We start from the raw sequence: 26,170 nt of genomic DNA on the forward strand, positions 1-26,170 counted from the left end.
AACTGCATTATAATTGTATACCAGGGCTGTTACAGGAAGGCAGGTGCAGAGGGATGGTCCCAGTCAACAGATTCAAGAGCAAACACCGCACCAGTGGACCAGGCTTAGACCCAACATACCGCAGCTGGCATCTCCTCCAAATCCAAGAGGACACACACAGTGGTACCTTTCTAATCCCTCTGGAACGCACGTGCCTCCATTGTGACAAGGCTGGGAATCGCAGGGATCTGCAAAGGCACCACATAAGGAGAAGGAGAGCGCCTGGGTTGGGCCCAGAGAGAAGATACAGTAATGCTACACAGTAGATTAGCCGTAAGTGTTTTGAGCGTACGCAGAGTCAGATGGGCTCTGGGGCAGTTGGAAGGGAATTTTCTCTACTCGTTCTCTACTCAAGTAAAGCACAGTTAAGTAAGGCCATGATGTCAGTGTAGCTTTGCTTGAGTATTAATAATGTACAAAGATCAACCCCATTAGCAGAACTCAGGAATTTCTTAAATGTAACTTATTTACACTTGAATGAATCCATTCTTGACACGGGCAGCGCCAACCGTTAAAAAAAGCCGACTCTTTGTAAACACGGTTTTGTAAGACCACATTACAATTCAGTGTCGGTTCTGCAAAGCTGTCCATTCCTAAGTGTGGTTTGCCACCTTGCACTTGAATTGCTGGGGAGCGAACTCACTTACATCAGGGAAATGCTGGAGTAACTCCACTGGAGTTACACTGGTGTAAATCTGAAGTAACTATTGAAATCAGTGCACTTCCTCCAGATTCCCACCAGCAGAGAAGAGATTAGAATCTGGCCCATTCTGTTCAGATTTCTTTTGGACCATACGGTGCATATTCAGCACTTATGGTTCTGGGGAGTGGCTTACAACGCTTTTTGTTCAAAAGCTACCATGAGAAATAGTGAATGCAAGCAGTTCAAAACACTCCATCACTGAACGTTTCATCTGCTGGGCTGTATTTATGGCGTGTCCCCGTAGCACGGCATGGTGACACCATACATTGACAGTATCAGAACAGTAATTTGGGAGCTATCCATTTCATTTTCAAATCCTACCCTTTACTCCTGATGGTTCCAAATTACATGGCTGAAGGCATCTCACTCAACTACAACTTGAGCAGAAACGTTCCACGTTGGTAGCAATGCAATCCCCAAATTAATGCAATACTTGGACACTATTTCTTGCTGGCTTATGCAGGTGATGACAATAGAATCGCACCATTCCCGAATTACTATCAGCAAACAAGAACGTGAAGAAATTCAGATTAATTAAAGGTGAACCAGCTCCTCCAGGAGTGAAGGGAGAGACTGAAGGGTAACTGTTTTAAGCCAGCAGAATGATTTCATGGTCAAGAACATGAGGGAAACAAGACATCTCACTCCTTTCTTTAGTGGTTAATGAAAGACTGGTAAAGGGTCAATTAACACCCATTAAGAATTATGATCCCTACTTTTCTGATCCTTGCTGAGGGACTGAATGTAGTTTAAAAAATAATCACCTGATTTTAGTTCACTTTTTTTTCTTAGACTGTGAATGAGATTTTTCAGAAAGATCATGTCCTACCTGGGCATGTAGTTCGGTAGCATCTGGCCGGGTGTTTTATCAAGACTCTTTTCCAACTAAGATAGAAAGATTGATACAAAATATGAAATTGGACTGACCAAGTATTTAAAAGATTAACAAGGCATTTGCAAGGCTAACCATTTAGTCAAAGTTCTTGACAAATGAGTTTTCCCTCAAAAAATGCAGTTTTGTCAAAATTGAAACATGTCATGGGAACAGATCGATTTCTGACCGAATTAAAATTTGATGTGAAAAAGTTGCAACAAATTATTTTGACTACCAATTTGCTTCACTTTGTTTATACTACTAACTATTTTATAGGCTGAATTAAAATATGTGATATTATAATATTTTTACAATACCAAATATTTCAATAGTTCTGAATTGACATTTATTGGACTTTTCATTCTGTGGGAAATATCAACTTTTTGTTCTGAATTCGAATAAAAACAAATGTTGAAATGTTGCAATTTCCCATGAAATGGAAACTCTGGTTTCCAACCAGCTCTAACTTGACCAGTTAATATGAGAGCAAGGGCTGGATTAGGAAGCAATTCTTGATCCCTAAGAATCCCTCCACATGAGATCAATGAGTGAATTGATCAGGTTTTTTAAACCATTTATTTCATCTTAAAGGTGACCTGGAAGGGAAAAATAAATGATGTTTCTGTCCTTTTTTTGCTTGTTTATAACTAAGGCTGTGTGTCAGTCATGGATTCTGTGACTTTCTGTAACCTCTGTGACTCTTGCAGGGGCTGGTGCGGCTGGCTCAGGGGTGCCCGAACAGCAGCAGAAGTTTGGTTGTGGGAGGGGGCTCAGGGCTGGGTCAAGGGGTTGGGTTGCGGGGCAGTGCTTAACTCGGGGGACGGGGGGGTCTCCCCCGGAAGCGGCTGGCATATCCCTGCAGCTCCTAGGCAGAAGGGCCAGGGGGATCTGTGCGCTGCCTGTGCTTGCAGATACCACACTCGCAGCTCCCATTGGCTGCGGTTCCCCTCCAGCCTGCCAGCCCCTTCACCCCCCTCCAGCACCAGCAGGAGTCCTGGGCCGTGCACCACTGCACAGCCCCCAGCACCCTTGGGGGACCCGGGACCCCCTCTGGAGCACCCCGGCCCAAGTTTTACTTAGGGGTATATAGTACAAGTCATGGACAGGTCACAGGCTGTGAATTTTGGTTTATTGCCCGTGACCTGTCCATGACTTTTACTAAAAATACCCATGACTAAAACATAGCCTTATTTATAACATGCAAGGGGGTAGGAGAGTTTTGTTTTAAAAGGTGGATGGATTCCCGATTTTTTTTTTAAACTTTAGAAATATCAGCCTTGTCAAGTCTAGTCTTCCCTGGAGGACTCACTGGGGCTTAGAGAAGTGTAGTGTGGCATTTCTCAGTCCTTAATTGAAGAGGAAAGGATACTCCGTCTTTAACAGATCTTTCCTTCCAGGGGTTTGTTCGACATTTGGAGTCAAATAAACCTGAGATTTTGGACAGCCTGAATAAAAATAGATTCCCAGCTCAATGAGTCAAGTTTCATTTCCTTGGTATCTGATGTCATAATCCTACTAGATTCCCAATGTTTTCCAGGATAGACAAGACCGGAATTTCTAGTATAAAAAACAAGCCAGGGAAAAAACACCAACGATTCCTCCCCTTCTACCTCCCTCCCTTTCAGGCTCTCTTTATACATCAGACAAACAAACAAACAAACAAAGAGCACAAACCTACATTTTCCTTTGCAGGTCACCTTAAAATGATTTCACTTATTGTACAAACTACAGTAATGAAGCTTTTAGAAGGCATTGGATTTCGTTAAGGATCTGACAAGCTTCACAATCTTTCAGATACATCCTCACCTCAGCGCGAGAGGAATTTCCTTGTGCAACTCACTGCCACTGACCTGATAATATACCTCTCTGTTTGCAACCTAGCTGCTTAATATTTGCTTCAGTATGAGTGGGAGTTGTTTTCAGACAGCTATCGAAGCCTCTCCTTAGGCCAGAGTCTCCCAGGACTCTCAGGTCCACTACACACGGATAAAAGGACTTCTCTGCTTCAGGGTCAACACAGTGTCGGGGTTTTATCCACTCTCTTTATTGTATAGACTATAAGCAAGTGTTGCACAAATGAGAATTGTGTGAAATACATAAATGAGGCTATTTACATAACAGGCAGGATGGTCCAGTGACAGGGGAATCTGGGTTCTATCCCTGGCTGTGCCACTGACCTACTGGGTGATCTTGGGCAAGTCACTTTGCCTCTCCATGCCTCAGTTTCCTCTCTCACTCATTGCTTAGATTGGATGTTCTTCAGGGCACAGACTGTCTCTTACTATGTATATGTACAGAGCCTGTCCCAACCTCAGCTGGGGCCACTAGGTGCTGTTGTAATATAAATATTAATATAAAGTTACAGTAAATCATAAACCCAAGTCATCGTACCCAACAATGGATGTGTGTGTGCTCTCACTCTGTGTGTACTACTAACTTCAAGAGAGCAGGCTGGCTGACTTACCTGTAAAACGGGCAGAGAGATGTATGCACTGCATTGGGTCTCTTTGACCCTTTCCAACACATATAGTTCCCAGCCAGCTCTTTCACGGTCTCCAGTGTCTTGCGTTCGCAAGGGTGAGATTCAATCTTGCAACCTGGCACAAAGAGCACACACAAAATAGCTGGTGCATTTGTCTGCAAGTGAAGCTGTCTGGGAGCGGGAGCTGACACAGCTGGGATATTGCTCAGTCAACAGCTCGTCTCATTGTCCAGCAAAGAGAGTTCATTGCAGCTTTTCGACAAGTCCCTCGGTGATGCCCCAAAACAAGTAAATGTGCTGCTGGTGGGCAGGTCAGCCCTTTACTGGATTCCTGGGAGCAGCTTTTTAATCTGCTTTGTTCTGGCACAATATCTGCAACCACCAAATCCACCCATGTTCTCCTGTTCTCCATCACTGCCTATACCACCCTCATCACTGTAGCATCTAAGCACCTTCCAGTAGTGGATTAAGCAATGTGACTTACATGATCACATGTGGTTCTTAGGGGATTTTCACCTCTCATCTATCTTAGGTATTTATATGACCCCCATTACTGTATATCCGAGTGGCTCACTGTCTTTAATGTATTTATCCTCAACGCCCCTTTGAGGTAGGAATTATCCCCATTTTAAATGCGGGGACTGAGGTACAGAGAGACTAAGTGACTTGACCAAGATCATACAGTCAGACTGTGGCATAGCAAGGACTCAAACTCAGGTCTCCTAAGACCTAGAAGAGCTCACTGATCACTGGACCATCCTCTCTCCCACACAGTCCCTGGGGTTTGGGCAGGCCTTGGGGTTTGGGCAGCACACACAGGGTGTGGCTCTGCCTTGAAGTCATCTTTTGATGGATGCTAACCTCTCAACAGCCTCTATTTCTTTCCTCTAAACAGAGAAGACCACCTCTCACAAAGGGATAGACCGTGCCACCCTGTCAGCAGCGTTAGAGGTGCCAGCTTCGCAGAGAAGCTCTGGAAGTGAAAGGCCAAGCTGACAATCCCCAGACAGAAGCGAAAGGTAGGACAGTCATCAGTAAACGTTCACCACGGTGGCGTAGAGTTACCTGGAGAGACAGCACTGCAGACAGTAGAGCTGGTGAGGGTGCTGTACAGGCCATTGGCAGCATCATCCACGTGTTCAGCAAACAGCACATGCTGCTCCGTTGGTTCACTGGCCAGCGTGTGCAGCTCCTCCCACCTGCACGGGTGACAGGACATGTCAATACAATCTCCTGGCATTAAAGAACAGGAACAGTCCCTTTGCAGTCACAGTTATTTTCCTGGATAGGCATTAAAAAGAACAAGCACTCAGAACTACTAGCGATGTAGCTTTACGTCCACACAGGATCCCAGTGTATCTGCTCTTAAAAATCCATTGACATTTCTAAAGACCGGCTCCTAACAGAGCACTTCTCTCTCCAAGCGCCCTTCTTTCTCTCTGACCCCGGTCACAAAACGACCTCCTGCTCCACATTCATATCCCTCCAGGGAGGCTTGAATAATTTGTATAGTGGGGGGATGCTGAGAGCCATTAAACCAAACTGTATATGATGGAAACCACTTCACTCCCAGCACCTCTGTGTCCCTCCCCAAATCACACCTCCAACTCTGTAATTGCCTCTCACCCACTTGGTCTTGCTCAGGGGACTTAGATGCTGAAGGCAATGGCTAGTCTGTTAGCAGTGCACCACTCCCTGCCCGCGCACAAGACAATTTCCTACCTTGGAAACTTGACTCCCACAGCAAATACTGTGGTGCCCCTGTCCTTCAGCTGCTTAGCGGGTATTGCTACATTGCCTTGTGATTTCCCGTCCGAGAGGACGATCAGGATTTCAGGGACAGAGGAATTTCTGCCACCAGGGAAACCTTTCCGGAGAATGTATTTCAGCGCGAGCCCCGTTTCTGTGCTCCCGCCTCTGAAACAAGCAAGAGAAAATTGAAAGAAGAGGTTTGGGGACAAGTGTCCGACTCCCTTTTGCTTTCTTCCCATTCCCCGCTGCCTGCTCTCTGGTAGCACCAAGTCTAGGGCCCTTCTGCACATAGTGATGCGTCTAATTCTGTAACGGTCACCACCTTCCTGCTATTAGTTGACAGCTCCTCTTCCTTCGACTCTTCCTCCCCACCCCACAGGTGCAGATATGCCTTGAGAAAAATATCCACAAATGCAATAATGGGATGGCTGCTTGAGAAGGCTGGACCGTATCAATCAACATGGCCCAGTGGAGAGGGCACTGGGTTAGGACCCAGGAGGCTTGGGTTCAATTCCCCCCCTGTGACCTTTGACAAGTCACGTCAATGGTGTATACCTCAGTTTTCCCATGAGGATAATAAGGCTGACCTTTCTTTACAAAGTGCTTTGAGAGCTACACTGCCCCTGTACGGGGGAGCTGATTAACAATGAAACCTTCCATTTGCCAGCCCTACGTACAGGGTCTGTGAAAATATGAACACCTCAAACATCTTGCTTTCCAATGGGTATAAATTTTATACTGCAGGTACAAGCCCCTTACAGAGAGCAAAACCTTAGTGCATTTCTTTAGACTCGAACTATAGCTAGATGCCTAGAGGGTAGGGAGGCTGTGCATGGCAACTCACTGTTTGTTTTGGAGAATGTTTCTTAATTAAGGGCTGGCAATTCAGCTGTGCCCAGAGGCACAGTCCCTTCTCTTTCTTGTTAATCTTTGGTTAATTTGATTTTCCACAGAATGCCATTTGTTCATCAGTAATAAACTCCCCAAAAATGCAAATCCCAAAGGACTTTGGAGTGTATCCCTGGAAACTGATGAAGGGAGAATACAAGGCATTCTTTATTTAGCCTTCCTTTTTAATTAATGATGAACAAAGAGCGAGGCAGTTCACCTGGATTTCACAATAAATTAAACCAGTGAGGTTAGGAAGGTAAAGGTGGGGAAAAGCCATCCATGATTCCAGCTAGTAGAGCACAGCTGTGTAGCTACAGCTCCAAGCTGGAAAAGCATTCTGGGTATTAATATGCAAATAAGCAGCCCCAAGTATCCCAATCTGCTTTAGAATTCAATTATCTGGCCACTGCCACAGGCGCTTTCCTGACTGGAGAAGGGGTCAAGCCTGCAACCATTTTAAATTGGCACAAATTATCAACTTCACTTCGTTTTTGTCTCTGACACGAACATACTCTAATCATGGGACACTGTTTCATCACATTATTATTATTTGTCTGACAGTAGCAGCTAGAGGCCGTGGCGGAGATTGGGATCCCATTGTGCTAGGTGCTGTACAAACATATAGTCAGAGAGTCTCTTCCCTGAAGAGCTTATAGTCTAATAGACCAGGCAAAGGGTGGGAGAAGGGAAGTACTATTATCCCCATTTTACAGATGGGGAATCAAGGCAGACAGATTAAGGGTCAGATTTTCAAAGGAGCTCCAAGGGATGAAGATCTTGGCTGGGGTTTTTCGAAAATCTGTCCATAAGCACTTCTTAGAGCCAGGCCCTTATTTGGTGTCTATAGAAATGACGAGTCCTTATGAAAATCCGGCCCTAACTTTGGGTGCTAAGCATTTGAAAGTCTGGCCCTGACTGCTCCTGAACACTGAGCAGGTCATGTGAGGGCAAAGGTCACACAGGCAGATCTGGGAACTTAACCCCTGTTGTGTGACTCTTAGTGAAATGCCTGAAGCACAAAGCCCCGCTCCTTCTGTGTTCTTCTTTCCTCCATGTCTAATTCAGGGACTGATCCATAAATGCAGTTCTTGGAGATGCACTTGCAGCGAAGAGTCAAGTAACTGAATATTTTGGCAGTCATGATATTCTGAGGCTGGAGTGGGAATACCTATTGGCCCTGCTAATGAGGTAGAAAGCAATTATTTTAACACGGACTATCATTTCTCCAGTACCCAACTAAATCTGTACCCACACAAGTGCCAATGGGTTGTACATTCCACCAGTGATATAAATTACTTTATAAAACTGGATAGTTGTTAAATACTAGAGAATGACAGAGCCTATGAGTCTTGCAGCTGCTCTACAACTGCTAACAATAAAAGTCTATAGTGTCGGTGTTGTAAACTGCTGCTTGCTATTTAAATACAGAATAAGAATCCATATTTTCCATCTCCTTCCCCAGTATCTGGCAACACGCACAGTTAGCTGTAAGACTGTTACAGTTATACAATTCTAACTGTAAGTATAAGACTTAATTCCTTATTGGGTATTAAACAATGCACTTTTACTGATAGCTCTCTAGTCTAATTCACACCACATCACAGGCAGCTTGAGGGACAGAGAAAGTGAATAAAATACTATGTAAAATTGTAGGAAAAACACAAATGTACAATTCTATACAGCACAGCTCTGGGGAAGGAAGGAAGGCCTTGTAGTTGTTTCCTTGGGCTCTCCCACCTCTATCCACATGTTGTCTCTTGTCTTAGTTTGTAAGCTCTTTGGGGGTAGGGGCCATCTTTTTGTTCGCGTGTACACACAGCCTAGCACAATGTTTAGTCTAGAGAAGAGAAAATGGACAGGGGACATGATAACAGTTTTCAAATACAGAAAAGGTTGTTACAAGGAGGAGGGAGTAAAATTGTTCTTGTTAACCTCTGAGGATAGGATAAGAAGCAATTGGCTTAAACTGCAGCAAGAGTGGTTTAGATTGGACATTAGGAAAAACTTCCTGTCAGGATAGTTAAGCACTGGAATAAATTGCCTAGGGAAGTTGTTGAATCTCTGTTACTGGAAGTTTTTAAGAGCAGACAAGCCCCTGTCAGGGATGGTTTAGATAATACTTAGTCCTGCCTTGAGTGCAGGGGTCTGGACTAAATGACCTCTCAAGATCCCTTCCAGTTCTACACTTCTAGGATTCTATGAGTGGGGTCTGATCCAGGACTGTGGCTCTGAGACACTTCCGCAGTACAAAGACATAAATACTAAATGCTGTTAAGGCACAGCTGTGGCAGGCTTCTATTTCTGGCCTGGCCACAGACAGACTCCCTGCGTGAAGAGGACTGTATATTCCAAAGGGATCCGTAATTTTGGGTGCCTCAGTTTCAGCTGCCCAACTTGAGCTATAGAGGAGCTGTTTAATTCAAAGGGATTTGGACACGTAATTTCCATTAGGTGGCCTTGAAAAATCTCAGCCTTCTATTGGAGTAGCATCGAGAGAACTCCCAGTCAGCACTGGGTTCCTTGCGCGGGCACTGACAGGCAGAAGGTGACATGGTCCTTTTCCTGAGGAGTTTACAAGTGAGGGCCTCAGTCCTACGTACTACTCTGAATGAGAACTACCCAATTAGTCGAGTGTAAAAACTAGGGGAGTTGATACTGCAGACCCACCATGTATTGACACCAAACCTTTATTTTAACCCTGGCCCCTTTAACATTTACCCTTATTTTTTAGGGTTTAACATTTGTCATGTGTTACTTCCAACAACTATATCCAGATAAGCCACAAATTTCCTGCCCCCATTCCTCCTGCGGACTATATAAGCCAAGCGTTCTGTAACCTGCCATCCTTGATTCAACATTTGATATCAGAGTAAGCCCAGACCACCTTGAGCCCTTTGGCTAATTAAGCCTCTCTATCCGAAGAGACATTTCCATCTGTTTTCTAATCCTGGCTGAGGAGTTTCAACATAAATCTTTTCCTGCTATTGCCTTTTAGTATTGCTTTTACTTCAATTCAAAGCAATTAAGGGCAGCCAGACTGCAAATGTCAATTCTTTCTTTGAGGCATGATGTTCTTCTTCATATACATATGGTTACACACACGGCCTCTCTCTCTCACACACACATACACAACTCTGTGCTTCCAAATCACTTTTAATTTGTTTGAATGATTCTCTATTTTAATAACGACTGAATTTCTTGATATATAGTAGTTGATCACATGCATGCTCAGAGCTCCTAAGTTCTTCAAGTCCATTTACGTCTCTTTGTTTCACCATATACCTTTCTTTCTTTTATATATAATGCATTCCAGGAGCTTTTCTTTTATCTTCTCTCTGATGCATAAACCCATTCTCCCCCGCAATTTTCTATTCTTTTCAACCAAACTTCAAGAACCTATGTTAAGTCTGTCCAGCAGCTTCTCTGGTCAGACGCTACTGGCCATCAATTTGTTTCAATCCCTAAGTGTTTTGAACCATCCATAAAAATCTAACAAATTCTGCAACATGTCCCAAGCTCTGACTCACCAACAGAGGTAGTTGAGGTGCTTGAACTAACAGTTACTATGGCTGAAAATATAATGCTACTTCATAATAGTGGGAGAGTCTCAGCTGGTGAAAATTGGCGCTGCTCTGTTAAAGTCAGTGGGTAATCCCAATCTTGGTGTGAGCTTGGATAACTGGGCAACCTCTCCTGACCCAGATGCTTTAGCTGAACCACTAAATATAGGCTTGATATAGGCTTAAATAACTATGAAATTCTATGGTCTGTGTTATATATGTGGTCTCTTCTGGCCTTAATCTCTATTAATCAGGCTTTCCTATGTATAAAACAAGCATATTATTAGTCCCATAACTCACTTGGTAGCTGGAATCCATCCATAACTATTTTGTTCATTGCTATATTTCAGCCTTTCATCTAAAACTAGATGAAATGGCCACATACAAGGCCATTATTTCTCTTAGATGTGTCAACATTCATCTGCCATCATTAAAAGACATTTTCAATGCCAAACCAAATTCCAGATATCCAATGTGGCTTCATTTTCTCTGCTCTCAGTGGCTTTGAAACAATAGCCAAAGAGGAGCTGGTATCTCTCTGCTATCTTTTCCCCGGAACATTACACAAAAGGTTTTCTAGACTGTATAATTAAGTTGTCACTGAAAAAAGTAACAGATTTTGCTCGCTTGAAGAAGTTGAAGAGGATCTTGAGTTTGTTTGCAAACTCTGGGCCATATTCAGAATTAGTTTAGACACTCTGGCTATTGAATGAGCTGATCCTTTAACCCTAATGCCTTTTCTGCTGAAATTCTACAGCATCTGGGAGATGCTCCTATATTTTGTCCTCACTTACTTTCATAGGCTCAATTACTATGGCTGAAAGTCATTTGAATATGACCTTCCCTTCCGCCCAAACAAAAGAAAGGAGCACTTTTTAAAATGGAGATGATTTCGGCTCCAATTTCCTTTCTTACAGCTTAAGGCTCATTCGCACTTAAAAGTAATGTCAGCATAACTACGTCAGTCAGGGGTGTGAAAAAACCACATCCCTGACCAATCTATCTATGCTGACAAAACATGCAGTGTAGACACAGTTGTGTCGATGGAACAGGTCTTCTGTTGATGTAACTAATATTCAGGGAGGTGGTTCCTATATGGATAGAAAAACACTTTGTTGGGGTACAGTGTGTTTACACTAGGGGGTTATGCCAGCACAGTTACACTGACATAGGTATGATTAGGATGACAAGATGTCCCAATTTTATAGGGACAGTCCTGATAGTCAGGGCTTTTTCTTATATTAGAGCCTATTTCCCCTCACCCGCCCCAATTTTTCACACTTTCCATCTGGTCACCCTAGGTATGATGGCATAGGCATACCATTAGGCTAGGATTTTCAGAGGCCTGAAGGAGACAGAAGCACGAATCTCAACTCATAGGCTTCTTTGAAACTCCAGCTCCATTTCCTAGAGCTACATGAACACGTCAAAATCTCAACTTTCATTAAGAAGTAAGTTTCTAGGACAAAATCTTGGCCTACTGAACCCAATAGGAGTTTTGCCTTTGACTTCAACAGGGATAGGTGCTCCCACTATCTCTTGTGACTGGGGAGAACAACTTGAAAATATGAACCCTAAACACTCAAAGACCAGAAGACAAACAACAAGAACCTGATGTTTATCTTTTTTATTAATTTTTTTTTTAAAATCATGATTTTTAAGGTGAACTTATGATTCTGGGGGCCTGATCAAGACTTTTGAACTCGTGGGTTGACAAGACTGTGGAAATGGAAACCCAAGCACAGCGTGATAAGAAACAAAGATCAGAAATGAAACTGACAACTATAGAAACCAACCAAGTCTAATTGCAGCGAACAAGCTGTGTGAAGTGCAAGAAGTAACAAAATGGCATGTGTGGTTACAATCTGTGCGTGATCTTTACCTCTGTGTCAAATTTACAGTGCTTCCTCTTTTCCTTTCAAGTTTCATGGGGACCTACAAGAATTCATGGCACTGCTCTTAAAGGAACTAATCATCTGGACTTAGACACAATCATGGACTCAAAAGGCCATTTTAGTGTTAGACCACTGCTCTGCCACATGGGAGCCCCACATTCAATTTTCATTCTAACTGGCCAACCCAGCAGGGACTGAGAGTGTCTCTCTCCAGAGTAACCCCTACAATTGATTGACAGTGTCGCCTTTTATTTTAATTAAAGTGAATTTTGTAATATGGTATTACGCCACCATAGGTTCGGCTCTGCCGACTACAGTTTCAAGCTTAACAGAGTGAAAGTCAACTCTGCTACTTGCTTCAGGTTTAGAGTCTCTAGGAGCACAAAGACCAAAGGTAGTGACCACACATATATTTACCAATACAAAGTCTAGTCTCTTTTAGAAGTTTTATTAAAGTTACAATTAAAGTTTGATTACCAAAGCATATAGAAATTCTATGCACAAGTTACAACTATAGTTATACTCACATCCTTAACAACACTGTTAGGGTCTGATGAGTCTCTCATGGCTTGATCATCAGTAGAGAGATGGTTCTTGCTGGAGTCTCCCAGGCTTGGTCTACACTACCCCCCCTAATTCGAACTAAGGTACGCAACTTCAGCTACGTGAATAACGTAGCTGAAGTTCGAAGTACCTTATTTCGAATTAGTTCAAACTTACCTTGGTCCACACTCGGCAGGCAGGCTCCCCCGTCGACTCCGCGGTACTCCTCTCGGCGAGCTGGAGTACCGCAGTCGACGGCGAGCACTTCCGGGTTCGACTTATCGCGTCCAGACTAGACGCGATAAGTCGAACCCAGAAGTTCGATTTCCAGCCGTCGAACTTGCCGGTAAGTGTAGCCAAGGCCCCAGAGGGAGCTCAGTTTTCCCATTCTGGGCATCCCCTTTTTATAATGTGATTCTGTCTACACCTACATTCTGCGCGTGTCCCTAAAAGTGTCCACCCTCTTTTCTCTTATTGGTCTGTGTCCCCTGGAAACTTAAGGGACCCCAGTTTTCTATAGGCTGTGTAAGTTCCCTTTGTTCTCATTAGCATTGATGCAAAACCTGTATCCCGTGATTAAGACCCGTCTGAGACAGATGTGCCTTTAATATTCGATCATAAAAATACCGTAATCTTCTAGGTAATTTTTTTGCAATATTATCACTTGTTACCTCTTTTCCCATAATCTTAGGGCATCAGGTTATTCCTCGGTCACTTATGTCAGCGTTTCTTGTCTCCAAGGCCTAAAATAGCTAAGCTAAAGTCTTACAGGCCTCAGCCTACAGGTCTTGCATTTCAGCTTGTCTTACTCATGTCTAATACTCGGTTCCTCTAAATATTGATCAATCTTATGCTTTTATAATCCTACAGATTAACTCTAATTAACATACAATGAATATATGTAACAAATAGATTAATCAGAACATCACACAGTAAATTGATACTAAACTAAAATCATTGGCTACAACAGGCACAGCTGATGAGCTCTAGAGGGAATCCTGTTCACTCCTTCCTAGTCAGCAGTGAAGGACAGGACTCAAGGCCTTGCCAGAAAAACGTGCACCCCCTCAAAGAAATAGGGCTGTCTAATAGAACTTACTTGAACACAATCTTCTTGATTTGCTCCTTTACTTCCTGCTTGGTTAGATACGAATCCAAGGGGAATTCTAGCTGGGGAGTTGAGCTAAACTGCACCACTCCCACTCTGACCTGAAAGACAAGGTTAAATAGCATAAGGAGCAGGTGGCTGGGAGGGTTGTATTATTTTGATTATGTGACAGATTTAGGGACCTTGAATTGTTTCAAGATAAATCACACTCTTCTCCTTGCCCTTCTTGGCTAAGACCCTCCAATAAATACCATTCACTCACATTCCAAAGCTGGGGCGGGGGGGAGGGAGGGGGAAGGGGATGGCAGAAGCTCACTATGATTGGGGGAGGTGGAGGGATAAGAGTGGGAGTGAGGCGAGCTATTGAGTTCCACGGAGGCAGTTCTTACTGCCATTCCTACAGCAGTTCCTTGGCGGATGGCGCCCCGTGCCTCCCTCACTCCTCAGCAGCTGTTGTCCTGTGTGCTGACACTCCTTCCCTCTGCCTTGGTGCCTGTGCCCTGTCCCCCACCCCAGCAGCTGGTGCATATGCTCCTGCCCCTCCACCAGGCTGGATATCTCCACTGGGTCCTGCTGTGGCTGGAAGGCTGGGCTGGAGAGTCACATGAGCAGCCACCTCTCCTGGCTGGCTGGGGCCGTACTCTGTCACCCCTGTGCAGTACCTGCACACCCGCCCCAGCTAGCGTGGCTGCTACGATTGGCCAAGTGAAAGCAGATGGGGAAAGGAGAACAGTTCCTACCTGCTCCCCAGCAGCCGTCCCATCCCCATGCGTCACAGCAGTTGCTCCAGCCCCTTCTCTTGCCTCGGCAAGATTTTGTGAGTGCGGAAACATTCCCCACCACCTCTGCTAAAGCTCCTTTATGTGCCCATCCTGGACATAAATGAGGCCAAAGTTCACTTCCAAACATCACTCAGAGCCTCAGGAGGGATTGCCAGCAGCTCAGTGTTACCCACACAAAGCAGGCAGCAGCAGGCAGTGTGAGCTGATAATATTATTGAATGTATATTTATACCATCACTTTTCATCCCAAAGCACTGTACAAGTGGTGGATGCAGGGATCTCTCCCCCACCACTGAAAGCAGCCATCTTGGGGGCGTACAGCAGCAGCAAGAAGACAAAACAAAGGCCTTAAATAGGGAAGTGAAAAATAAAACTGTTTCCAACTGAAATTTAGGTAGACAGAGTAAATGACCTGGATTGGAATTTGGCCATGACAACCAGGCTAATTCTCTTAGGTATTCCATGACACTCCTTGTAAGAATTAACAGCCACAAGTAGTTGAGATCTTGATTTTACATAGAGAAAGTGTAGAGAAAGTGTGTAGAGAAAGTAGATAAGGAAGCGTTGTTCACTACTTCTCATAACACAAGAACTAGGGGTCACCAAAGGAAATTAATAGGCAGCAGGTTTAAAACAAATAAAAGGAAGTATTTCTTCACACAACGCACAGTCAACCTGTGGAACTCCTTGCCAGAGGATGTTGTGAAAGCTAAGACCATAACAGGAGTCAAAAAAGAACTAGATAAATTAATGGCTATTAGCCAGGATGGACAGAAATGTCGTCCCTAGCCTCTGTTTGCCAGAAGCTGGGAATGAGTGACAGGGGATGGATCACTTGATGATTACCTGTTCTGTTCATTCCCTCTGGGGCACCTGACACTGTCCACTGTCGGGAGACAGGATACTGGGCTAGATGGACCCTTGGTCTGACCCAGTAGGGCTATTCTTATGTTCATATGATGTTGTATCTTATCTAAAGGAGGGATGGCAGAAAGCACATATCATAATGACTAAGTCAATGGTTCTCAACCCGTGGTCCAATCAGCACACAGCTGCTGCCCATGTGACATGCTCAGGGCTATACAAGTAGTATTGGATGTGGCTCACATAACACATTGTGGGCCACATATGCAGCCCACAATGATAAATAGGTTGAGAGCCACTGGGCTAAGGGAAGGATAATGGACAAAAAAAACGACAGCAGGCTACATCTAAACTCAAGATATCCAGCACCTGAATTCCCGCACTTTGCCCAAGTCTGCAGTGTGGTTACTTGCTAGAGGTAAGTGTCTGTTTTCTTCTCTTTGACAAGCCATTGACTGAAAGGCCTGTTCAACCCAACTCACCTTATGCCCATTGAAGTGACACACACATTCCTACAACGCCCGCCTCCAGCATTCTGCAAACTATGGAAAGCCTCATGTATACATGGCTCTGTGGTGAAATTTGGCTTTGTCTCTCTAACTTTAAGGCCTGCTGCAATATGGGAAAGTGACGGAGATAGAGGGGTGGGTTTATTTTCTGGATCCCTACAGTGTCGCTCGATTAGAGAGTGGAGTAGACTAAATAGAAGAGTATTACATGTACGGCTGGGAGCAAAGCCTTAAGTCCCACTATTTCCTTCCTTACCGGGTTCCTATCTTGCATTCATCTAGTCCCAGTCTGTCCAGTGTCTGACTGGCCTTAGGAGGGAGTGGAGTAGTCACCTGAACAGATTTCAAGCGCAGCTAACATTTTCCCTCATTACAGACAGGAACAGTAGTCAACCTCTTCCAGGCAGTTACCAAATCTGACTTGACACTAGGCACATGGGACTGTATGCAAGGTAGGAACCGGAGCTGGAGATAGCACGAACCTTCCCTCGGAACATTTTAGGCAAGGCTGTTATTGTTCATTCAAGCAGGTAAGGTCTCAGGAGCCTCCAGGTAGCAGGTAAGATCTGGGAATACACGTATGCAAGTCCCAAAAGGGGCCATGGGGTGTTTAAAAAAATCCTAAAAGCTGGAGCTGTAAGGTTTTCCATAGGTCTATGACAATGCACAGTCAAAACTGTTTCATCACTGTATATTCAGTTTCAGTTTTCATGGGAAATCTTCCTAGTTGTCTAACCCCATAATTAGACCTTGATTTAAGCCAACATCAAAAATAAGAAAGGAAAACAATGAGGAACCGAGCTGGATCCCTTCCCTTCCCATTTATTTTAATTCATTTTATACCGGATGGATCCCTCTAAATGCCAGATACTTGGATTCTAATGTCTTGCCCAGCCAGTCATCTGCAGGACATCAGCTCCTACAGCACACTGTGCTACCGCTACAACTATATAGTAGCATGAGCTCTCGGGCAGATAGATCGTGCCTGTGTGTTTGGTGAAACAGGAAGTGCCTGGTATCTTGTCAAGCAAAAAACTAGAACTCCACAGAGGATGGGGGCGAGGTGGGGATAAGAACAGGGCAATAATTGTTGCTTAAGGAGAAATCGCTCTTAATCATGTAGAGACAGGAAATCCAACGGGAAGCTCCTCACTTGTTCTTTGCTGGATATGACAGCTGTTCCTGAGTGTTAAGGTTAGCCACGAAAGGCACAGTTCCAGAACCAACTGGCAAATGCCGCACACCACTGGGAAATCTGAGACACTTATTGCAAGCAGGCGTCTGTAGGCCACCAGTCATCTTACAACATTGTTGATGGCTTGCAGTGAAATCCTTCCATTCTACCCCTTCATTTTGGAATACAGAATACTTCTAAAAAGAGAGGACAAACAGGACCTCTGCAGGCTTCATAATCACTTATATCCATACAGATGGCTGGTTAACTTCCCTGGGATAAATTCTGCAGCCAGGATTTCCAAAAGTCATTTGTGATTTTTGGGTGCCTGACTTGAGACAAATTCAAGGGGCCCGATTTTCAGAAAGCATTGAGCACCCGTCCTCTGAAAAATCAGGCTCTTTTAATTAGTCTCAACGTAGGCATCCAAAAATCACTAATCGCTTTTAAAAATTCTGGCTGTAACCTTTAGTCTGCAAGATCTTGTCCCAGGTTTTTAAACGCCAAATGGAACTTTGAAACATTTACAACGTATACATACGATCCAGCATATTCATAGAACCTTGTCGTATCCTATTCTGGGTACCCTTTGGATCCCTCCCTCCCAGCAACTCTAATGTTTTTCACTTCACTCTACACATATTGTCTCTGGATGTGTCACGTAGAACCGTGCTGTTTGTAATGAAACCAAGACATTTACTGCCACACTCACCCTATCCGGATTGATGTTCAAGGCATCACAGAGTTTGCCTGCAAAGCGCTTAGACCTCTCAAAGCTTCCTTTGCCAACGCTGTATGACCCATCTAACAGCAGGAGGATATCTACTGAAGCAGAGCACTGCATCACTGGAAGAGAACAAGATACATGCTGTCAGGATGCACATTTATACTTAGGTGACAGGTGACAACAGAATTCAGTGAGCCAGGTTTACAGAAAAAAAGAAGGAAAATTCATCTGATTATCGATTTCTCTCATCCAGAGAGTAACAGCAAGAAATCCGGCATATGGGATTTCCACTGTATTGTCCTGGGGCCAGCCTTGGAGTCCCCAAAATCTAGTGTAACTTTGTGGTCTGGCCCCCAGCACTGCAGTACCAGAAACAATTCATCCTTGCGACTTGGGGTTTCCCATATGCTCACCTTAGATTTCAGTAACCTAGAGAGTCTTTACCAGTTCAATTAAAGCAAGAGTATAAAAGCTCTTAGTTAACGTGTTCAGTGATTCTGTTTAACACAGAGACAGTGCAGCTAAGCATCCACTAAGATGATCCACAGGATGATGTAGAAAAGGCTGAGCAGCAAGTGACTGGTTATAGTTTATATGTGGCTATAGAAGACTTGAGTTGTAGCAGTTGTAGAGAGGAAGGATGGTCCAGTGGTTAGTGTTTGCATAGGATTTAGGAGATAAGGATTCAAAGACCTTTCTGAGTTACAGACTTCCTGGGCAACACTGGTAATGGGGTCCATAAGACAGAGAAGTGCCAAAGCTGAACGTCTAGGATTAGGCGCATTATAGAAGGGCAAAAAATTAGAGCTGGTTGAAAAAGTAAAAAATAAATTACATGAAAAATGTCAATGTTGTTGGAAACAAGCCATTATCTCCTCCCCCCTTTTTTATACTCACATCTTTGAAGCTTTTATCAGAACAGTTATCAAAATTTGCATTTTGAGAATATGTGCAAATACATTTCAATGCAAATGTTGCAATACGTTTAGCAAAAATAAAGACATTTCAAAGAAGTCAACAACTTTTCAACAACAAAAAGAAATCTATTTGATTGAAAAATTTTAATGACCTCTTAAAAAAATTGGGGAGGAGAGCAACCCTGATCTATGCGGAGAGAAAGTAGGTTTTGGGTGGTGGGAGAATAGTTGGCTTAAAAAAAAAAAAATATTTCCAGCCCCCTGATCCTGAGGCTCAGAGTAGCCAAAACAGCCCCTGCTATATCTTAGAGAAGTCCTTAATAAGCATGTGGTCAGGTCAGGGCCGGCTCCAGGGTTTTTGCCGCCCCAAGCAGCGCAAAAAAAAAAAAAAAAAAAAAAGAAGCCGCGATCGTGATCTGTGGCAGCAATTCGGCGGGTGAGGGACCGTCTGCCGAATTGCCGCCGAATACCTGGACTTGCCGCCCCTCTCCGGAGTGGCCGCCCCAAGCACCTGCTTGACAAGCTGGTGCCTGGAGCCGGCCCTGGGTCAGGTGACCCAGCCCACTGACTTCACTTATGCATGTGCTTAATTTTAAGCAGCCTGTTTGCTTTCCTGGATTGGAATGTTCAGCATTTTGCAGCCCTACATGAGATATGTCAAACAAAAAACAAGTTACAGAACCGCTCCCCAACACCACCACACACACATAGACACAGTCAGAACTTGAAACATATCTAGTGGGCAATTGAATCAGAAACATTTTGTCCCTGAAGAAAGCAGAAAAGCCTCTTTTCAAATATGCTATTTTAAAACCACAAACTATCTGATCAGCTCTGAGGTTTTGGCTAGACCAGCCTAGCTTCAGGCTGCACTGAGATGATGTCCTGGTGTCACCTAGGCATGTGTGAACGGGTTTGCTCAGTAATTACTAGCTGCTGGGAGTGTCCGTGCCAAGGTGGAAGCTGATGGTTTTCACTGACAAAGATTAAACCGAGGCTCCCTCTTCAGTCCCTGCAGAGACACTCAAACCAAAACACTTCCCTGGAATTTGGGAAAAGGCCGGGTAATAGGGAAGAGGACACGCCCCTGACATTGGCAGAGCAGCCGCAAATCCTTACAGTTTTTCAGCAGCCTGTCACAAGCATGACGTTCAGCTCAGGAAGCAGAGCACGCATCGCATTGCTGCGTAGGGGACGCTGGTTTGGAGGCAACCTCAGAAGTCTCACTCCTCAAAGCAGGGGAGTGGAATTATCCTAAGGAAGCATGGTTACGTAGTGGTGCCAGAGAAATGGATGGAAAACCAAAAGGCACCTCCTACCCCTCATGCAAACTTTCTCCCACCCTGGAATTTCCAAGAGATCAAATGGAAACTTGGCATAAACCATGGCCTCCCACTGATCTGGAACCGATAAGCAACTACTAGAACAGCTGGCACGTACAGGACATCCTTCAGCTGAGGAGCTGAAAGTGCTTTACAATGGTGAATTGGTTAAGCCTAGAGATACGTCAGTATTCCAAAAATCAACCTGTAAATTATAATGCCAGATTGCTTTAGATTCTCTGGCCTTCAGTTTACCTGTGATCTTCACAGGCTCCTAATGGGAACCAATTATCTAAATCCCTTAAAATGAGTGTTTTGACAAAGCTGAGAACAGAATCCAGAAGTCCTGACTCCTAATATCTAGTCTAGCAGTAACTACTAGACAATGCTCCATCCTGAAATACATGTGAACAGTTGCTCCTCTGCCAGGTAACACCAGGAGAAATTTTAAGAGGGGGGAAAAAATTCACTGAGTCCTTAATGTCAGTGCTATGTTCAGAGCAAATTTTAAAGACCCCTGCAGCATTTTTGAGGGAAACTGAGATGCCATGTCAGAAAGCAGAAAGCAGTAAATACAGAAGAAGGTGTAAAGGGTGTTTCATCTATAACTGGAGTCCTTTTTAATGGTCCAGCTATAAAAAAGCATTTGTGGCCAGTGCCCCTCTCCCCGTCACCAGTCACTTCTCCTCCCAGACACATTTTATCATCACAATTGTTTCATTCCTAGTAGTGAGAAAGTGTGTTTATAATTAGGATTTTCTAATGGCAGATTATAAAGGATTGAAAGTTTTAAAGCATTCCATTCTGGGTCGCCGGGTTTTGTTATACGGTAACCTCATTTTCTCAGAAGTCCTGTTCTTTGCAAGTTCATTCCACTCCTCAATCGGCTGGAACACCAAAATTAAGACAACAGTTCCAGACAAGCTATAGCAGGCAAACTGGGCCTCATTGCTAGTGCTGTTCACACTTCAGCAGCTCTGCCTCCATGTTTGAAATCAAAGCACTGAGACCCATCAGTGAGGTGCGTAACTATGAGCTTCGTTGGTCATGTCTGCTCTGCATGAGTATTCACACCGCCCAGATTAAACTCCAAAAATCCTGCCCTAACCCGTACTGGGGTCAGTGACAAACCCACTAAGGATTCTCTGGAGACTCTTCTGTCTTACTGGGGAAAGAATCTGGAAGACATGTCCCCATGACATTACAAAGCCTCCCAGAACACTGCTAGGGACGTCAGTAACCATATTAATATTGTTAGCTGCTCCATGTCCTAAACAACCAGATACAGATATTAGAGCTATGAGGTAACATCTTTATGGAACACCATGCCCCTGCGTATAACCCTGAGTAACAAACAGATCAAGAGCACCAATGCACAGTGCATCTGCAGAATAATGCCCACGCATTTTTTTGTTTTCCTTGTGCTCATTGGATTCCCTCTAGTCACTTTCATTTGCTGCACTAGCATTGGCTAGGGACACACCCGGGCTGCGGCTGTTACAGCTTGGCTAATGTATGATCTAGAGATAGTTCAATGCAGCCTCATCTTATCGGATTGTTTTTCTATTGCTGCATAACTAAGTCCTCCTGGACTGCTGTTTCTACAGCTGTTGCAGACTTCAAATGAATGTAATTAAGAAATAAACACCCAGAATGAGGAGGAAGTCTCTTTTCCATCATTCTTTAAGTCTCTAATATGATAAGGATGAATTGTGTGTTACAGACAAGTTCAAAACCAGGCAGGTCCCAGCCGACAGGAGCTTACGCTTTAAGTTGGACAATGGACACTGGAAAATGAAGGTCACAGTAAAAGATTATGCAATACAATTTTGTTACATACACCTCTATCTGACTATCGAGGTACTTAATATGATCCCCACCACCACGGCTGCACAAATAACAAATTGATTCTCACAACGCCTCTCTGTGGGGAAGCATTATCACCATTTCACACCCGGGGAACTGAAGGACAGAGAGATGATGTAATTTACCAAAGATCACCCAGGAAGCCTGTGGCAGAACCTGGAACAGAACTGAGGTCTTCTGAGTCACTATACAGTACCTTAATTACAAGACCATCCTGGCTCAGACTATCCTGTTGGTTATTCTGTTAAACACATAACTAACTTGAGTGGGGAACCAGGGGTTAATATGCTGAAATATTACATTTAGGTTTGAGGGAACAAATTTAGGCAAGAAGTCTGAAGTGGTGGAACAGAAACCAACTGAAATAAACAAGCCTGAAATCTGAAAGAGTAGATTGAAGTTGCAAGGAACATAGCATCTGTGGGAGTCTTGATGTAAGTACCCATTAGGGGAAGGGGGAGTTAGCAGGGTGGAGGGTGAATGCAAAAGCGGGGGGGAAAGTGATTTAGGCAGCAGTAGCAGAGCTGGGCAAAGCCTGGAAGGATTTATGGGGCCCTATGCAGTATTATTAAACTGGTGCCCCTGTGCTGACAGCAGCCCAGGCTCGCAGCCTGCGGGGGAGGGGCGAGGGACAAAAGTGGAGAGTCACAGTTCCCCACAGAGACCCCCATACCCTCTCCCTCATACAGGATGCGCGGCGCCAGCACATTCGGCTCTGTGAATATGGCCCCTGCCTAAGGAGGCTGCAGCGTGCGCTGGGTGTGTGGGAGCCAACCTGCTCTTACCTGCTGTCATGGGCGGTGGGTGAAGCTGCCGCTTGGGGAGGCTAGCTCCCCAGTCCACCTCTTCTGCCTGTGGCCCCGCCCATACTCCACCCCTGCTGTGCCCCAGGCCCCGCCCCCACTCTGCCCAGGCCCCGCCCTCTCCCCACTGCCTCCCTCCTCTCTTCCTTCCCCCTCCCTGCTCACCCCCTTCCAGCCAAATCCCTGAACCCACATGAAGCAAATGACATTAGAAAGAAATTGCAGAAGAGGATTTTTTCAAAAGAAAATGGAGCACGTTTTCTACTGCATGCCAGATGGTGAAGACTGGACATGCAGAAGGTACCTAATTAAAAGCACAACATTTGGGAAGAAAAATGTCAGTCACAGGTATTTTGCTATACCCTGAAATTTGTCAGATTTATTTGTAAAAACTCTGTAGTTGGGGCAAGTCAGCTGTCCTGCTAAATACAGCATTAAATATTATGGAATAAATGATGCAGCTCTTCTCTGTTTTACATTTTCTTAATCAGTATTTCTAAGCTGATTTTATATTTTAAGTGTACTCTTAAGCCTCCATAAAGTAATCATTCCAAATTACTACATATTTAACTCACTGAAACAAAGACATTATTTTAAATTCATCAGTCACAGAGGTTTAGTGTGTTCATAACAAAATTCATTGCTTTTAGAAAAAGGGAACACTAATTTACTTTGTGTGATCTCCATAACAATAGACATGTTTATGAAATTTCACCAACTTTAAAAATAGGTTTCTAAAGATTTTAGGCATAACAAAGGATTTTATATCTTACTAAGTACCGATTTTGCTGGAGGGGTCTCTTAAAACTAATCAAATAGTCAGAAGTAAAGAAAGGGAAACTCGTTTGTCCAGCTATCTGGAAGGAAAGGGGTGTTGTCCCTTTAAGGGCTCTCTTCAACAGGGGAGTGAAGAAAGAAAGGGATGGACAGAAAGGACAGGAAGACTTCCGAAGCAAATTTTTTGTACTATAGTAATTGAAATTAAAATGTGTATTTTAGATAAGGGTAGTCTTTTGAGGGATTTATTTAAAAAAAAAAAGTGTGTCTGAAGATCCAAGCATTTAAGGCTAAAGATGAATATTCAGATTATGCATCTAAAAATCTATGCCAGGATTTTTTAGAGATGTGATTTTATAATCGTTAGCAATCTTCAAATGAAATATTTTTAAAGCAAATTTTAAACTAAGGTCTGAGTAAATATTACATTAATGCACAACTGTTTTTGTCAGTAAATTCAGAAACTGACAGTATATACACCTAAAAAAGAGCAGGAGTACTTGTGGCACCTTACAGACTAACAAATTTGTTAGTCTCTAAGGTGCCACAAGTACTCCTGTTCTTTTTGCGGATACAGACTAACAGGGCTGCTGCTCTGAAACCTGTCAGTATATACCTAGGGGTTGGCAAATGCCTGTTAAATGGCTTCCTTACCACTTGAATGGCTCTTTAACAGTTTCAATGTTGTGCTAACAGGTCTGGCCGGCTGGAGGCTTTTTCACTTTTAACTAGACCCCTTCCTGAGGAAGATTCACCAGGCTGCAGCAGCCAGCTGTGGTGGGAGCCTGCAGGAAGGGTCACAACAGGGATAGGAAGAGGCAGGAAGGTGGACACTAAGACCCAGGGGTGCACCAAATTTTTGGGTGCCCTACGCAGCCGCCTATGCTTAAGGACGGCCCTGCTTGAAGGTAAGGATTAGGAGTTTGAATTTCTAGTTTATAAAAACAAACTTACGTCGGCCAGCAGCAGAAATCTTGACAATTGTCTCCTGGTTGGCATGAAGTTCTTGTAGTCCCCATGTGAGCAGCACTGTGGGATCAAATATATATTAACCCATTAATCAGATTATTTCTAAACTATTTAAAAATACTTCTGCAGGGCATTCATTCATGCTAGTGACCCAGACACCGACTAATTAAAGTGGGTGGGTAGGAGCAGTAAAGAATTTGCAAAAACAATGTTTCTTGGGGTTCTAATTTACTCTCTGAAACGTGCCAAGTTTATAACTCAAAATATTTTCTAATTAGGGTTCCCAACTCAGATTGGGATCGGAAAAATCAAGTAGTGTTTTGATTCCTGTATCCTCAACAGGAACAGTGAACATGCTGAGAACACCAGAACTCTGTTCTGCAGAAGGAGCATAGCAGGATGCACTAATCAAATAGGTTTTTTTTAACGTCAGTAGCACTAGGAGATATGATTGTGAAGTCAAAGACACAGCTGACGTGTTATATCAATGTGCCAGCGTACAGCACCACTTTTCTGACTGGTAGGACACACCTCACATTTGGTGGATTTCTAGGCTTTATTTGAGTTATAGATGCATATATTCTAAGGCCAGAAGGCACCATTATGATAATCTACTCTGACCTCTTATATACCACAGTTCATAGAACTTCCCCAAAATAATTCCTAGAGCAGAGCTTTCAGAAAAACATCCAACCTTGATTTAAAAAATGGTTAGTGATGGAGAATCCACCACGACCCTTGGTAAATTGTTCCAAAGGTTAGTTGCTCTCATTCTTAAAAATGTACGCATTATTTCCAATCTTAATTTGTCTCGTTTCAATTCCCAGCCATTGGATCGTGTTAAGACCTTTCTCTGCTACATTGAAGAGCCCATTATTAAATGTTTGCTCCCCATCTAGGTACTTATAGACTGTAATTAAGTCATCCCTTAACCTTCTCTTTGTTAAAATAAATAGATTAAATTCTTTAAATCTATCACTATAAGGCACGTTTTCTAATCCCGTAATCATTCTCATGGCTCTTCCCTGAACATTGCAATATACCGATATCCTTCTTGAACTGAGGACACCAGAACTGGGAACAGTAGTTCAGCAGTGGTCGCACCAGTGCCAAATACAGAGGTAAAATAACCTCTCTACTCCTATTTGAGATTCTCCCTTTATGCATTCCAGGATTGCATCAGCTCTTTCGGTCACAGCATTACACAGGGAGCGCATGTTCAGCTGATTATCCACCACGACCTCAAAATCTTTTTCAGAGTCACTACTTCCCAAGATAGAGTCTCCATTCTGCAAGTATGGCGTACATTCTTTGTTCCTAGATGTATATATTTGCATTTAGCCGTATTAAAACGCATATTGTTTGCTTGAGCCCAGAGAACCAGATCGCGCTGAATCAGTGACCTGTCCTCTTCATTATTTACTACTCCCCCAATGTTTTGGTCATCTGCAAACTTTATCAGTCATGATTTTAGGTTTTCTTCCAGGTCATTGATAAAAATGTTAAATAGAACAGGGTCAATAACTGATCCCTGGGGGACCCCACTGGAAACATACCCCCTCACTGACGATTTCCCATTTACATTGAGACCTCTCAGTTAAGTAGATTAAAAA

At 43.7% G+C, this 26,170-nt stretch overlaps 1 protein-coding gene across 9 annotated transcripts in view; it reads right to left on the reverse strand.

Annotated features, from left to right (window-relative positions):
* VWA2 (von Willebrand factor A domain containing 2) overlaps nucleotides 1-26,170 on the reverse strand; it is a 76,579-nt gene that overhangs the window by 16,813 nt on the left and 33,596 nt on the right. For all 9 annotated transcript variants that reach the window (XM_024103602.3, XM_008166327.4, XM_024103604.3 and 6 more), the window contains 8 exons: nucleotides 24,543-24,617; nucleotides 17,889-18,022; nucleotides 13,839-13,948; nucleotides 5,821-6,015; nucleotides 5,164-5,297; nucleotides 4,081-4,213; nucleotides 1,572-1,627; nucleotides 120-227 (listed from right to left, as the gene is read on the reverse strand). In XM_024103602.3, the coding sequence (XP_023959370.2) occupies nucleotides 120-227; nucleotides 1,572-1,627; nucleotides 4,081-4,213; nucleotides 5,164-5,297; nucleotides 5,821-6,015; nucleotides 13,839-13,948; nucleotides 17,889-18,022; nucleotides 24,543-24,617 (945 nt within the window). The remainder of the gene's footprint in view (nucleotides 1-119; nucleotides 228-1,571; nucleotides 1,628-4,080; nucleotides 4,214-5,163; nucleotides 5,298-5,820; nucleotides 6,016-13,838; nucleotides 13,949-17,888; nucleotides 18,023-24,542; nucleotides 24,618-26,170) is intronic.

The sequence above is a fragment of the Chrysemys picta genome, chromosome 7 (genome assembly GCF_011386835.1).
Source record: "Chrysemys picta bellii isolate R12L10 chromosome 7, ASM1138683v2, whole genome shotgun sequence".
Taxonomy (NCBI): Eukaryota; Metazoa; Chordata; order Testudines; family Emydidae; genus Chrysemys; species Chrysemys picta.